Source organism: Heterodontus francisci, chromosome 2 (genome assembly GCF_036365525.1).
Source record: "Heterodontus francisci isolate sHetFra1 chromosome 2, sHetFra1.hap1, whole genome shotgun sequence".
Lineage (NCBI taxonomy): Eukaryota > Metazoa > Chordata > Chondrichthyes > Heterodontiformes > Heterodontidae > Heterodontus > Heterodontus francisci.
Genome location: NC_090372.1, coordinates 102,658,042 through 102,674,846, shown reverse-complemented (window position 1 = coordinate 102,674,846; position 16,805 = coordinate 102,658,042). Strand labels below are relative to the sequence as shown.

Here is a 16,805-nt window from a genome sequence, read left to right as displayed (position 1 = left end):
TTTCTGGTCTCAGCCGACCCTGGAATGTCTTCTTCTTACACACAATACCTGGTGCTCAAAGTCCATTGTGGGTTAAATTGGAGCAGGGACTAGCCCCTTTGTCTTTCCAAGCACTGTTTGTTGGTATGCAAAAAATGTTTTTCCAGCCAAGGGCCTGGTGATTTTTTTAAACAAGTCCTTTCTTCACTTCAGCAACAGTTTGAGATTTAATGTCCATATGGTGAAATTAACATGCCTCATTCTTGGCAGGTGGGGGTCTAGCATGACATCAACCAACAACTAACCTCTAAGTAGTTGATGATCACTTTAAACAGTGCTGATGGCAGATCCTTCCTGCTGCTGAAGATATGTTCAGCTGTATGAGGTTAAGAGAGGGCCTTAGCTGGAGTGTTGAGCTCCGAAATGGGATGGTCACTTTGACAGCCAGACTGGCAATGTGGTCCTTGCTCTGCTTTGAGGTAGCAGTTGTGATTGCAACAGGTGGCAGATTTCAGTGAGGACATCCTTTGTGAAGCAGAGACATCTCAGACACTGTTCCTCGCTGAGATTCAGGTAGGAGAATTGCTCCAAAACCTTGACTGGTTATGATCTCTTCCTTCTCACCCTCCTCCTCCTCCCTCTTCCAGGAGCTTGACCTGCTCTATGTGCCCTCTACAAGTCATGCTGTATTCTAAGCGGAATGCTACTACTGCAACAATGTCTGGGAGCAATTGGTTTGTGCAGAAGCCTTGACATCAGCAAAACGTTCCTCAGCATGTGCCACACCACTCCTTGTAGGTTTTTGCAACTTGAAACAACTATAGAAAGCAACAAACATTTGTAAAAGTATAGTAACATCCAGAAGAAGTCAAGTAACAACTAACCTGTAATTAGTTGATCCCTTTAAATAGCGCTGGTAGGTCATTCTTGCTGCTGAACAAATGTTCAGTTGTGCGAGGTTAAGAGAGGGCATTAGCTTGAGTGTTGAGCTCCAAAATGACATCGTTGGCATCAAATTAGCATTGCATGCTGACTGATATTATGATTTGTCTGATCTGCATACTTTCTGCAGCTGTTCACTGCACACTCGCTAATACCCTCAGTTATTTGCCGCCCAGTATGATTCACCCCAAAAATGTGCGCGTGTGCCATAGACGCCATTTTGGAGCCTCATAGCACCCAAAAAACAGGCGCTAACAAGTTCAATTTCTCACCCTTATTCTCCAGCATGCACTTCTAAGTATAATGTACAGTCCTTTGAAACTTAGAGCATTTGAAAACAATTGCCAGGAATTTCTTCAGGGCATCTTCCACTTGGGTTCTGGGTTGCTGCTGAATTTCTGCTGAAGTTATGGTGGCAGAGCAGGAAAAGATCTAAAGAAATTCCCAGTGAATGTGTGGTTCTAAACTCACCGCACATTAACTACCTTGTTGATCCAGAAAACAGATAATTTATTTATTTTTAAAAATAAATATTGAAACTATCTAGCTTTCCAGAAGCTGAAATTTAAACTATGACTAAGCGTGACAATTTCTGTTGTGCTGTCAACCATGACAATCAGGGATCACTACTGAAGTAAGCATTCTTAGTCAAGCCTCAATAAGCATTAGCCCACAGGACAAAGTGATCCTGGAATATAGCTCAAATAGCCAAATCATGAACCTGAGGCATTGGCAAAATGAGGCTGTTAACATTGTTCTGGAATTACAAATATAAACATATGAACCTGTTAACCTGCTTAATAAAAATCAATTACATCGTTATCAAAATAAATAACAAAATAATTTCATTGGGCGGCACAGTAGCGCAGTGGTTAGCACCACAGCCTCACAGCTCCAGCGACCCGAGTTCAGTTCTGGGTACTGCCTGTGCGGAATTTGCAAGTTCTCCCTGTGACCGCGTGGGTTTCTGCCGGGTGCTCCGGTTTCCTTCCACAGCCAAAGACTTGCAGGTTGATAGGTAAATTGCCCCTAGTGTAGGTAGGTGGTAGGAGAATGGTGGGGATGTGGTCGGGAATATGGGATTAATGTAGGATTAGTATAAATGGGTGGTTGTTGGTCGGCACAGACTCGGTGGGCCGAAGGGCCTGTTTCAGTGCTATATCTCTAAATAAATAAATAAAATAAATAAAACATTAAATACTTGCTCAATGGAGTACTGCATTCAGTTCTGGGCACCAAACCTCAAGCATTAGCTTTGGAGGGGACACTGCGGCATCACCAAAATATATCGGGGTTTAAAGGGATAAATTATGACAATCAGTTGCATAAATTTGGCTAACATTGCCTTGAGGTTAGAGGGTTTGAGGGGAGATCCAATTAAAGTATTTAAAATGATAAATAGATTTGATTGGGTATACAGAAAAACGATTTTCTCTGGTGAGAGAAATCCAGAACAAGGGGCCAAAATCACAAAACTTGAGCTATGCCACTTTGCAGTGGAATAAGGGAGCACTTTTTCACACAAAAAGGGTAGTAGAAATGACACAAAACTAGGTGGGAATGTAAGTTGTGAGGAGAATGCAAGGAAGCTTCAGGGGGACTTGGACAAGCTAAGTGAATGGGCAAGCACATGGCAGATGGAATACAATGTGAATAAGAATAAAGTTATCCACTTTGGTAGGAAAGACAGAGTATTTCTTAAACGTTGAGAGGTTGGGAAGTGTTGATGTCCAAAGGGACCTGGGTGTCCTTGTTCATGAAAAGCTAGTATGCAGATGCAGCAAGCAATTAGGAAGGCAAATGGTACGTTGGCCTTCATCGTAAGGGGTTTTGAGTACAGGAGTAAAGAAGCCTTGCTGAAGTTGTATAGAGCCTTGGTGAGACTACACTTTGGAGTATTGTGTACAGTTTTTGTTTCCTCATCTAAGGAAGTATATACTTGCCATAGAGGGAGTGCAACAGAGGTTCACTAAACCCATTCCTAGGATGGTGGGATTGTCTTATCAGGAGAGATTGCAGAAACTGGGCCTGTATTCCTGTATTCTCTAGAGTTTTGAAGAATGAGAGGTGATCAAATTAAAACTTATAAAATTCTTAAAGGGCATGATAGGGTGGATGTAGATAGGATGTTTCCCCTGGCTGGTGAGTCTAGAACCAGGGGACATAGTCTCAGAATAAGGGGTAGGCCATTTAAGACTGAGATGAGGAGGAATTTCTTCACTCAGAGGGTGGTGAATCTGTGGAATTCTCTACTCCAGAGGGCTGTGGAAGCTCAATCATTGAGCATGTTCAAGCCAGAAATCGATGGATATGTGGATACTAATGACATCAAGAGATATGGGATAGCGCGGGAAAGTGGTTTTGAGGTAGAAGATCAGCCATAATCTAATTGAATGGCGGAGCAGGTTCAATGGGCCAAATGGCCTACTCCTGCTCCTATGTCCCTGTGTTCATCAATATGGATTTCTCTCCCCCAAAGATTAAGGGTGCTGTGTCAATTCAAATTTTCAAGACCGAGAACAAAAGATTTTTGTTCAGTATGTGTATCAGGATATATGGATCAAAAGCAGGTAAATGGAGCTGAGCAACAGGTACGCCATGACCTATTTGAATGACATTAGACATAGTATAACATCAGTCACAGGGAAAATGCTAGAATCTATAATAAAGGATGTGATAACAGGACACTTAGAAAATAATGGTAGGATTGGGCAGAACCAACGTAGATTTATGAAAGGGAAATCATGTTTAACAAACCTGTTGGAGTTCTTGAGGATGTAACTAGCAGTATAGATAAGGGGAAACCGGTGGATGTGGTATATTTAAATTTTCAGGAAGCTTTTGGTAAGGACCCACACAAGAAATTAGTAAACAAAATTAGAGCACATGGGATTACGGGGAATATACTGGCATGGATTGAGAACTGTTTAAAGGACAGAAAACAGAGAGTAGGAATAAATGGGTCATTTTCGGATTGGCAGGCTGGGGTACTGCAAGGATTAGAGCTTGGGCCCCAGCTACTCTCAATCTATATCAATGATTTGGATGTGGAGATTAAATGTAATATTTCCAAGTTTTCAGATGACACAAAACTAGTGGATGTGTACGTAGTGAGGAGGATACAAGGACGTTTCAAAGGGATTTGGAGAGGCTAAGCAAATAGGCAAAAATTTGGCAGAGGGAATACAATATGGAGAAATGTGAGGTTATCCACTTTGGTGTAAAAACAGAAATACAGAGTATTTCTGAAATGGTGAGAGGCTGGGAATGTTGAATTCAAAGGGACTTGGGTATCCTTGTTCATGAGTCACTGAAAGCTAACATGCAAGTACATCAAGCAATTAGGAAGGCAAATGGTATGTTGACCTTTATGACAAGGGGATTTGAGTACAGGAGTAAAGATGTCTTGCTGCAGTTTTTAGAGCCTTGGTGAGACTGCACCTGGAGTATTGTGTGCAGTTTTGGTCTCCTTACCTAAGGAAAGATATACTTGCCATAGAGATAGTGCAACAAAGGTTTACCAAACTAATTCCTCGGATGGAGGGATTGTCCTATGAGGAAAGATTAAATAGACTGGGACTTTATTCTCTAGAGTTTAGAGGAATGAGAGGTGATTTCATTCAAACATACAAAATTCTTACAGGGCTCGACAGGGTAGATGCAGGAAGGATGTTTTCCCTGGCTGGGCAGTCTAGAACCAGGGGTCACTGTCTCAGAATAAGCAGCAGGACATTTAGGACTGAGATGAGGATGAATTTCTTCACTCAGAAGGTGGTGAATCTTTGGAATTCTCTGCCTCAGTTGGCTGTGGAGGCTCAGTTGTTGAATATGTTCAAGACTGAGATCAATAGATTTCTATATTATTAAAAACATCAAGGGATTCGGGGATAGTGTAGGAAAATAGTGTTGAAGTAGAAGATCAGCCATGAACTCACTGAATGGCGGAGCAGGCTCGAAGGGCTGAATGGCCTACTCCTATATGTTCTTATGTTATTATGGAATAGGCTTGAGGGGCTGAATGTCCTACTCCTGTTCCTATGTTCCACTCGTATTCACACAATATAATTTCAGGCTTTAAATATTAATTCATCATACCTTCTGCTTTGCTAATAACACTAAAGCAGATTAACAACTATAAACTAACCTTTGCAAACTCAAGCACAAAAGTGAAAGGATGTGCATAAATCTGGCTGTTTTGCCCTGAGACTGCATGTATGACAGAAAATGCTCACACATTTTCATATTTCAGTTTTTTTAACATGATTTTGGCATAACAATTAGGCAATTATACCTGATACCTGGAATGAGCGGGTTGTCTTATGAGGAACAGTTGGGCAGACTGGACTTGTTTCCACTGGAACTTAGAGAGTGTGGGGAGACTTGATTGAAGTATATACAATCCTGAATGGTCTTGACAAGGTGGATGTGGAAAGCATGTTTCCTCTTGTGGGTGAGTCCAGAACTAGAGGGCACTATTTTAAAATTAGGGATTGCCCTTTTAGGACAAAGATGAGGAGAATTTTTTTCTCTCAGAGGGTTGTGCAACTTTGGAATTCTCTGCCTCAGAAGATGGTGGAGGTGGGGTCATTGAATATTTTTAAGGCGGGGGTAGATAGATTCTTGTTATGCAAAGGAATCAAAGGTTATCTGGGGTAGAGGGCAATGTGGAATTCGAGACACAAACAGGTCAGTCATGATCTTATTGAATGGTGGAGCAGGCTAGATGGGCCAAATGGCCTACTTCTGCTCCTAATTTGTATGTTCGTATGTATGTTTGCAATTAGCACCAAGAATATATCCCGCTAGATGAAGATGTATTTTCAAAATGTCCATTAATTTGTCATGGCAATTTTAACACTGCCTGCCTGACAAGAATGGGTGGTTAAAATTGTGGTGCCATGCTCCTCTCTTCGTCACCAACGTACTCCCACCTGATGCCATTTTAACTCTGGACCTATAAGGAAGTGATAAAGAGCATTTACCCACTTTTCCCTCTTCAGCCTGTGGTTCTTTATTCTCTGCCTCTTGAAGTGACAATGTGTTGTTTTCACATTCCGGCAATAATGTTGGATGGGTGCATCTGTAGCACCACTGCAGGCACAGATGCTAATGCTTAACATGGCAACAGGCCTGCCCCCAGGATTTAGGACAAGGTCATAGTAGGAGCAAGCAGCAGGACCTCCAGCACATTTGATTTTCCACCTTAGGATCTGCAGCAATGTGGCACTCAATGCACAACTTTTAACAAATGACCAGTCAACACAAGCAGCAAAATGATCAGTTACAACTGTCAACACACAAGCTCAATACATCTTAATCAAATAATCTGCTCTTGTATGTGTTCCATTGATACACTGGTCAGGCCTTTCTTATTATTTAGGAATGTTTTTGACTGGAGAAGAAGATTGCTTTTACGCTACAATGTATTTCCACAATGGAGCAATACATGACTACAGTCAAGTTGTGTGGAATATGGTGAGATTCAGTAGTTCAGTGTGGCTGTGACACATTCAATGGATGGTCGGACCACTTTGATGCTATAAATCTTAATGGTCTTCTACAGTGTGACATGCAATTTACTATAAGTACATAATATGTCACGATGTTTCACAAATGCTAAACTTGACTGACCTTCATCACCAATTGTAAGACCTCTTGTAGCAAACAGCCCAGTTGAATTGGTTCTTCCTGCATTCCAGTGATGATACAAATACTCTTCGAAAGACTTTCTGTGGGAAGAAAGACAAATTAATGCAAGATTTGTTTTACTACTTTCTCAGTGAAAATATGTTTGATTGTCAAGCTTTCAGGAATATTTCCCCTTCATTTTCTTCGAGACACCACCACCTCCCCCACCACCACCCCTGCATGCCAAAGAGGGCATGTAAGGCAGAAGCCTGTTTTTTTTTCTCTTTTCTCCCTTTCTCTCCTGAAGGCAGTGAAACGTGCTGCAGAACAGTTCCGCACTTGTCCGCAACTCTCTGGTACCTCACCCTACTGGCCATGTATGAATAATGCCTTGGAATTACGAGACTCCACTCCCCGTACAGAGTCTCGTTTGATCTGAGTGTAAATTGGAGAATCTAACAGGGCTGTCAAAATTTATGACAATCGCTGATGTTGAATCTATGTTGTTAGGACATGATTGAAAATGGCTTTTGCCCATAATGCATGTATTCAAACTGGAAACTCAAAAAAGAAGCCTGAGTGTGAGATGCATTAATAAATTATGATGTATCAAAGAGCCTTTTCCCAACTGGGCACTGGAATTAGTTAATATTGTTAGTTCAGGAATATTTCCATACATTGTTACTTTTTCATTATTTCCAGAGCAGAATAGTAATGACTACAAATATCATGAAACTATGTAGCCAAACTTGTAAGCTGCCTTCCATATGATAAGCACTATTTAATTCCAGTGAAAATAAATACAGAAAATGTTGGCAAGACAACAGGTCAATCAGCACCTGAAAAAAATGTTTAATATTTCAGCAAGACCCTTCATCAATAAGTCGTTATTTCAGATGAAGACGGACCTACTTCCATTCTTTATTTCAAATGGCGAGAATTTACAGATTTTTCATTTTAAAGATTGTATCACAATTCCTATATAAGGCAGGGTAAATATTTTCATTCCTAACAAGCACATCATATTGAGGTGCTCCCTCACGCTCAACATGGAGCCAAAGGCTAACTTACCTCTGAACTGTCCTCCATTCCAGGGCAGCAGCTGACTTATACAAATGTGGCAGCAAGGACCACTTCCATAAATAACCATTAAAACTAGAAGCATGTGTCGAAATAAGAAAAAAAAAACCGATCTGCATATATTGTTTTCCGCACTTTTACCCCAGCCAATCAGAACAAAAATGATGATATGTCTGAACACTACCTAGCAGTGTTAACCAGCATTAACAGGCTTGAAAAAAAACTTTCATTCACATAGCAGCTTTTGCGGTCACAGGATATCCAACGTGTTTTACTGCCAATACAGTACTTGTGAAGTGTCGTCACTGTTGTAATATAGGAAACGTAGCAGCCGAGTTACGCACAGCAAACTTCCACAAATCAATCTTTGGCCTCCATATCTCGAGAGACAATGGATACGCGCCTGGAGGTGGTCAGTGGTTTGTGAAGCAGCGCCTGGAGTGGCTATAAAGGCCAATTCTAGAGTGACAGGCTCTCCCACAGGTGCTGCAGAGAAATTTGTTTGTCGGGACTGTTACACAGTTGGCTCTCCCCTTGCGCCTCTGTCGTTTTTCCTGCCAACTGCTAAGTCACTTCGACTCGCCACATTTTAGCCCCGTCTTTATGGCTGCCCGCCAGCTCTGGCGAACGATGGCAACTGACTCCCACGACTTGTGATCAATGTCACAGGATTTCATGTCGCGTTTGCAGACGTCTTTAAAGCGGAGACATGGACGGCCGGTGGGTCTGATACCAGTGGCGAGCTCGCTGTACAATGTGTCTTTGGGGATCCTGCCATCTTCCATGCGGCTCACATGGCCAAGCCATCTCAAGCACCGCTGACTCAGTAGTGTGTATAAGCTGGGGATGTTGGCCGCCTCGAGGACTTCTGTGTTGGAGATACGGTCCTGCCACCTGATGCCAAGTATTCTCCGGAGGCAGCGAAGATGGAATGAATTGAGACATCGATCTTGGCTGACATACGTTGTCCAGGCCTCGCTGCCATAGAGCAAGGTACTGAGGACACAGGCCTGATACACTCGGACTTTTGTGTTCCGTGTCAGTGCGCCATTTTCCCACACTCTCTTGGCCAGTCTGGACATAGCAGTAGAAGCCTTTCCCATGCGCTTGTTGATTTCTGCATCTAGAGACAGGTTACTGGTGATAGTTGAGCCTAGGTAGGTGAACTCTTGAACCACTTCCAGAGCGTGGTCGCCAATATTGATGGATGGAGCATTTCTGACGTCCTGCCCCATGATGTTCATTTTCTTGAGGCTGATGGTTAGGCCAAATTCATTGCAGGCAGACGCAAACCTGTCGATGAGACTCTGCAGGCACTCTTCAGTGTGAGATGTTAATGCAGCATCGTCAGCAAAGTGGAGTTCCCTGATGAGGACTTTCCGTACTTTGGACTTTGCTCTTAGACGGGCAAGGTTGAACAACCTGCCCCCTGATCTTGTGTGGAGGAAAATTCCCTCTGCAGAGGACTTGAACGGATGTGAAAGCAGCAGGGAGAAGAAAATCCCAAAAAGTGTGGGTGCGAGAACGCAGCCCTGTTTTACGCCACTCAGGATAGGAAAGGGCTCTGATGAGGAGCCTCCATGTTGAATTGTGCCTTTCATATTGTCATGGAATGAGGTGATGATACTTAGTAGCTTTGGTGGGCATCCAATCTTTTCTAGTAGTCTGAAGAGACCACGTCTGCTGACGAGGTCAAAGGCTTTGGTGAGATCAATGAAAGCAATGTAGAGGGGCATCTGTTGTTCACGGCATTTCTCCTGTATCTGACGAAGGGAGAACAGCATGTCAACGGTTGATCTCTCTGCACGAAAGCCACACTGTGCCTCAGGGTAGACGTGCTCGGCCAGCTTCGGGAGCCTGTTCAGAGCGACTCGAGCAAAGACAAATAGCAAAGAGATAATGACCAGATAATTTTTTTTGAGATGTTGATTGAGGGATGAATATTGGTCAGGACACTGAGGATAACTCCCTGATCTTCAAAATAGTGCCGTGGGATCTTTATGTCCACCTTAGGGGGCAGACGGGGCATCGGTTTAACATCTTATCCAAAAGACAGCACCTTCAATACTGTACTGGAGCATCAGTTTTTATTTTTGCGCTCAAGTTATGGAGTGGGACTTGAACCCACAACCTTCTGGCTCAGAAGTGAGAGTGCTACCAACTGAACTCAAAAGAGAACAGTTAGCAGTTTAAGAGAGGGTCCGGTAGCATTTTGTAGGTGTGCTTCAATTTGCTCCTCAGTTACAGACCCTTTGTAATTCACCTGACCTCACAGGACGTTTCCTGAAAAAAGTCTTTTAGATCAGGTGTTAAACTAAGGCCTCGTCTGTCCTCTCAGGTGGATCCATGGCACCATTCAAGGAAAAGCTGGAGCATTCTCCTGGTGTCCTGGCCAATATCAATCCCTCAACCAACATTACCAAAATATGTTATTTGCTGGGTTGGATTTTATGGTCCTCTGGAAGTTGGGATTTCAGATGGGGGGGTGGGGGGGGGGGGTGTGCAGAGAACCTACATGGAGAAGTCCGCCACTGAACCCGACACTGTAATGCAACTTCCCGATTCTGTCGGAGGCGGCGAAGTGCCGTGGTGGCACTTCCACCCTGACAAAACAGCATTATCATTTACACCAGTTAAATACTATTCAGCATACAATTAAACGTCATTCCTGGCAATCGAAAGTGTTCGCATCTTGTGTTGGACGTGCAGCACTCACATGCCTACAGTTTTGCATCTTTAAAAAGCTGGCGCCATCGAGGTGAGAGGCCTCGTTGCCTCAAGAGGGTAAGTAACATTACTGGTGTTATCGAGGGGAAGTGGATGGGTGGGAGAACTTTGCAAGTGGTTTGTCTGTGAAGTGGGGGGGGGGGGGAGAACTCAGGAAGCATTTTTGTCACTGGGGTGGGGGGAGAACTCTGCAACTGGATTGTTTATTGGGGGGAGGAGAACTCTGAAAGTGGCCTGTTTATTGGGGGAGGAGAACTCTGCAAGTGTACAGGTTATTGGGGAGAGGAGAACTCTGAAAGTGGCCTGTTTAATGGGGGGGGAGGAGAACTCTGCAAGTGAACTGTTTATTGGGGGTGCAGAACTCTGCAAGTGGACTGTTTATTGGGGGAGGAGAACTCTGCAAGTGGATTGTTTATTGGGGGCAGGAGAACTTTGCAAATGGCTTGTTTATTGGGGGGGGAGGAGAACTCTGCAAGTGGACTGTTTATTGGGGAGCGGAGAACTCTGCAAGTGGACTGTTTAATGGGGGGGGGAGGAGAACTCTGCAAGTGGACTGTTTATTGGGGAAGGAGAACTCTGCAAGTGGACTGTTTATTGGGGAGCGGAGAACTCTGCAAGTGGACTGTTTATTGGGGGGGAGGAGAACTCTGCAAGTGAACTGTTTATTGGGGGGAGGAGAACTCTGCAAGTGGACTGTTTACTGGGGGGAGGAGAACTCTGCAACTGGATTGTTTATTCGGGGGAGGAGAACTCTGCAACTGGATTGTTTATTGGGGGGAGGAGAACTCTGCAAGTTGACTGTTTATTGGGGGCGAACTCTGCAAGTGGACTGTTTATTGGGGGGGGGGGGGGGGAGGAGAACTCTGCAAGTGGATTGTTTATTGGGGGGGAGGAGAACTCTGCCAGTGGCCTGTTTATTGGGGGGAGGAGACCTCTGCAAGTGGATTGGGGGAGTGGGAAGGGAAATGTGGACATCTGCCATCGTTAGATGAATGCCCAGGGGGCTGCTTGCAGAGAACAAAATCCTTTTTAAACAAAGCAGAAGTGAATCCTCAGGGATATATTGATGAAAGCACACTAATGCAAATGCAGGGCTGGCAGTCTTTTCAAGATGGCGCCAGCATCTGTTCTAGCACCAGGTGATACCGTGAACGGCGTCTCCATTGCTGACCCCGCCCCGTGATTGAGGGGTAACGGCCACCGTCATTATGTTAAATGGCCGCCCACCACGTAATTGCTGACATCGGGGGGTCGGGGGTGGGGGGGAGGGGGAACCACCGCCATTTTGTGCACCCGCCACTGCTCCTGGCGGCAGGATAAAAAAATTCAGCCTGCTGTGTGCAAATTGACTGTTGCATTTCCCCATATTAAAACAGTGTCTACACTTCAAAAGCATTTCAATGGCTGTGAATGGACCTTTTGTGGTGTTGGCTGAGGGAGGATTGTTCGCCAACACATCAGGAATACTCACTGCAGTTTGTTGAATAATGTCCTGTGATCTTATAGCTCCTGAACAGGCAGAGGCGTTTTCAGTTTAATGTCTCATCAATATATTCTCTTAGTACTACACTCGAATAGGATGTGAATCCACACCCTTCTGAATCAGAAATAAGAACACTACCGCTTCGCCAAGCTTACACTTGGGGGAAAAATAAATGAGAAAAAATAAATTCTCATTTAATGTGCTCTCAGTGCATTAAAAGGAAATTAACTCTTCTGTGCTTCTGCAATCTTACTATAGTGAACTGCAGCACATCTTTGTAATTTTACCCTCCTTGTATTACGTATTTCTGCTGAGGCTGAAATCTCAATTATCTTGTTGTTGTTGAATAATGTTCTAATGGTTTGAAACATTTCCGCAAGTTGTGCACAGCCTGTTTATGCTGTTACCCACTCATTGGTTGGTGGCCAACTGCTTTTGTTTAATCTTTACTGTAAGTCAGGTGTGGAAGGTTCAATTTACTGCCCTTTCGCCGCATCTGAAGTACTAGTGTGTGTAATTTAAAACTGTATATTAGGTGGTGCATTGCCTGAAGGTATAGGGATTGCAGTGGCAGACTGAGATTGAACAGCTAGTGCTCTTTCATCATAAGAAGTGAGAGGTCACCCTATCCTCGACAGCAAATGAACATATCAGTTATTCTCAGATCCAACAATAGTGCTGCTTCTTGGGAAAAAGTGTAACCTCTTTCTCCTATATAAATAACCCTGCTTTATTAAATATGTTTGGTTTATAATGTGTAATCGTGATTTCCGTAGCGTGTAATCATGATTTCCTTAAAAGAACCAACCTGCTCAAATGGTATACGTACTATTAAGTGTGTAATTCAGACATACAACTGCATGAAAGTCCCTGGTTCAATCCCAGGTCTGTTACAAACTAGCTGATCTCAGATGCAGGAGCAGTAGGGGTGCTGGAACAGGCCCCTGGTTTGGAAAGAAAAAATAAACAGTCAAGGCTCCTAGTCCTGATCAGTAAGCAGTTGCTCCAGATGCGGGCATTGAGTGAAGATGGATATCCCACGCCTCATGAATAACCTGATGATGTATACTGGAGGAATTGATTCAGACATGAAAAATGGGCACTTGGACCAGAGTAGTCAACACTCAGAATGAAATATGTGCTCCTGCCACAGTGTAGAACAAGTCAGGAGAGTTGACCCTGCCTACAATTGCATGTTTAACTGACTTAAAGAAATTAAATTTGTTCCTTGTGCACATCAGCCCAGATGCAAGAAACACAGCTGATGAGTGGGTGGGATATCAAGAGTGATCCACCTTCTTCATTCAGTGCTGCTTGTGAAATTTGGCACATATCCCCTACTGCTGCTTGGAAGGAACCAGTTGTATGCCACGTTTCAAGCAGTGTTCACACAGACCGTTACTGGCAGACCTGTGTCTTATCCCTGAACTTGTCTGAAAGCCTGGCTCCAGGATACAGCATACTTCTGTTACTGCTTCCACTGTGAATCATAGGCAGCAAAGAGAGATCAACTCAGATAGAAAAGGTGGCTCCTTTTTGTTTGGAAACATGCTGGAGGCTGACCTGCTTGGGTTGGGTACATGTAGTAGAATTCTACTATACTTTTCATCAGGTGCCATCATTAAGTTCTTCGAAAATCTGTGTATGACCAGGCTGTGAAAGTTATTTTCCATCAAATTCAATGGAAAAGAAAATCAAGTAAGGTGTAAAACAGGCAGCCACTATCACCTGACTTGGGCTGCTGCCCAAAACCAATTTCACCCGCTATATGTTTCAATAACCTACAAGAAGATTTTTCTAAGGCAGGGAAGAACAGAAGTCACAAATGATGCTTCAAGCAAGAAACTGCCCATTCCACCTCTGGGAAGGTAGATTATTATATAAAATATATGTTTTTATATATATATATTTATTGACATTTGATCACAGTTGGATTAAAGAACCCCCTGTATATTTCAATAGGAGAAATTTAGTTGGAGGGTTTCAATAAAAGGACTGGACCAGACAGTCTCACCTTTTAAACCTATATGTGATCAATATCTTTGTACAAAGAACGAGGTTTTTATTGCGTACAGGGAAAGGAAAACTTAAAGGCGGGGAAAGTTTTCACAGGCAACAGGAGGCGAATTTGGGTGTATGCGGGGAGTTAAATCCAATAAAAGTGACATTGGGTCAGGATCCCGACATCATCCCACCATCTTCCGGGTTTCAGCTGAGTGGGATTGAAGGCTAGTGGGGAACTCCCTTGGAGCTTTCAGAAAAGTAATTAAATTATACAAACAGGCAATTAAGTATCTCTTTAACCCTGCATTCTGGTTTTAACAACCAGCGGATCAATTCCCCCAGCTGTCAGTACCTCACCAGGGTCATTGAGGCAAGCTTCTTCAGTGAAACTGACAGGTGGGAAGCCTTTGATCATTGAAATTGAAGGAATCCAGCCATGGTCAGGTGAGAATCTGCTGCTCACCGCACTCCTTTTCAGAGAGTGCTTTCATGGCTTGACAGGTGATCGCCAACTTCTTTGGAGTCACTTCACCTGTCTTTCACTTCACTCACCTTCAGCTGCACTTCCCTGCTGCCAGTCTTCACCACAGCATGGGAGCAACTTATGCAATTCTGCCTTTCACTGATGAAAAACACGAAGAGCAACAACAGCACTACCAACACCAACACTGTAAGCACCAACAGCTGCACCAGCTGCCTTCTCCTCAGCCACATGTTGCCCCATAGGGCAGAGGGCAGGGATAGACACCAACATGTTGCACCACGGACATTTAACAAAATTATTGACAAAGCCACAGACATGGGGGTAATTAATCTGTATATAAAGTGTATAGCTTATCTAATGCCATCAAAACACAGACCAAATTAAAACACCTTTTTCCCTGTGAATAAAATAGCTCAGCATACAAACATCAATGGAGATCAGCACAACTGTATTAGCTAGCAAGCAAAACAGTATGCAATGCCAATGCAAATTACTTTTGTTGACAGAATAGAGCTAGATGCACCATGTCGCGGACCTTATTGGGTAACCTCTATGGATTCACAGTGTCAGGAGTACAAATTCATTCAATAAACCATGAAACACAAGAAGGGGATTGTTATTGTGATTATTGAGGTGAGACAGTTGAAAAATCAGCAATAGGAAGAAGGACCATTTCTCACACTGCTATTGTCACAAGACAATTTAACCCGTGATGGTCAATGTTTATGCAACTTCTCCACCTGCTGTAATATGTGTCTGAAGACAGGGCAGCAAACAAAAGGGCAGTGATCTCCAAATCAGGAGAAATTCATAGGATGGATGCGATAGTACTTCAGAAGAGTCATGCAAAAAACAAAAGCAGAGTGGGACAGGAAGGGACAGAGAGATTAACGGTAGGTAGTTAAGGTTAGGTTTCTTTATCTTGACAGGCTGTTAAACTAGGTCCTGGATTCTAAAATACAGAAACAACAGCATCTCTCATGGACAAAATGTCATTTGCTCACCAAAGCTAGTGACAAAATTAGATAAACACAATCACAAATAAAGAGCGTCCTTCAGTTCCTCCAATAAAGCAATTCTCTTAAATTCACTTATGTCGATATCTCAGTCTATCACTGTTAATTCTGATTCCGCTCTGACAAGATAATCATTAACAAAAGCTTTTCTGCAAAATGTTGAGCGGTTGTTATTGCAAGTATTATTCAGTTACAAATTGTTAGTCACTATCTGTGCTCCAGACTAACCAATTTATGTCCAAACCAAATCTATAACCTGTTAGCAAAGGTGCACTTTTAATGTAATATAATTATCAAAGTAATTATTGAAACGCAGCCGGCAGCTGACGTCATCAGACTGTCAATCTGCGCACATGCACTGTTTGGCTCCTACTCTCTGCGCATGCGCTGCGTTCCACATTGCCAGGACTGGTTGGCGCATGCGCAGATGACATCATCACATAACGCGGGCAGAGAGCAGTGTTGCCAGGACTGTTTGGCACATGTGCAAATGACGTCATCGCGTAATGCGGGCAGAGAGCGGGGGTGAGGGAAGCGGGGACAGAGCCAGGGTGGGGGAAGCGGGGGTGGGGGAAGCGGGGAGAGCACGGCCGAAGACCTTGGTGGTGGCGGGTACACTCTCCTCCTCCCCCTCCCGTTCGCTCCCCCCCACGCCCACTCGCTCCACCCCACCGCCGCCCGCTTTCTCTCTCCCTCCCCGGCCCCCTTGCTCACTCCCTCCCTGGAGCGCTCACTCTCTCCCTCCGGCCATTGTGTGCTGCCATGTGTTTAGGTTGCCTTTGTGTGATTATTTGAGCAGTGCCATTTTAAGTCCTGGCAGCTGCCTGACGTTGCGGACTGTGAAGTTTTAATGGCACACACTGCATTTGCGCATGTGCCACTGCAGCGCCGCCTAGTGGTTGCATTGTCAGCAAACACAGCCTATAATTATATGATACAGACAACTTTCAAATGACATTGGCCACTCAGGTTATCTGCCCTCAAACTGGATAGTAAATGAAGCATATTGCAGTTTGACATGCTTGTAAAACTTGTCCTTTAATCCAATTTGCAGCAAAAAAATCAATTTAATAACTTTCTAACATGGTCATTGAAACATAATAAATTTTTACTATCTCTTCCCCGACAGTTTTTAAAACTACAAATGCAGCATGGATTTTGTTAAAGAATCTGTTATGACCAGGTGAGAAAGGGGTCTAGGGGTTCCCTCGCAGCCTTTAACCGTAACAGAGTTTAATTATAAAAACACTGTGTTTTTAGCTCCCCGCCAGTGAATCCTTGTTCACTGCTTTCCAATTGTAAGGCAAAGAAATCAATCAGACAGGTTTTCTTAGATTTAAACAAAAAAGCTGGAAGCTTATTCATCTTTAACTCTAATTCAGTTAACAACTATGAATACACGACGTGACCATGCTAGCATGCATATGCGATAAACACACATGCAGATAGAGACAGAAAAAGT

At 43.6% G+C, this 16,805-nt stretch overlaps 1 protein-coding gene across 3 annotated transcripts in view; it reads right to left on the bottom strand.

Annotated features, from left to right (window-relative positions):
* The window catches only part of crppa (CDP-L-ribitol pyrophosphorylase A), a 481,556-nt gene that overhangs the window by 304,238 nt on the left and 160,513 nt on the right, over positions 1-16,805 (bottom strand). For all 3 annotated transcript variants that reach the window (XM_068009407.1, XM_068009398.1, XM_068009416.1), the window contains exon 6: positions 6,553-6,650. In XM_068009407.1, the coding sequence (XP_067865508.1) occupies positions 6,553-6,650 (98 nt within the window). The remainder of the gene's footprint in view (positions 1-6,552; positions 6,651-16,805) is intronic.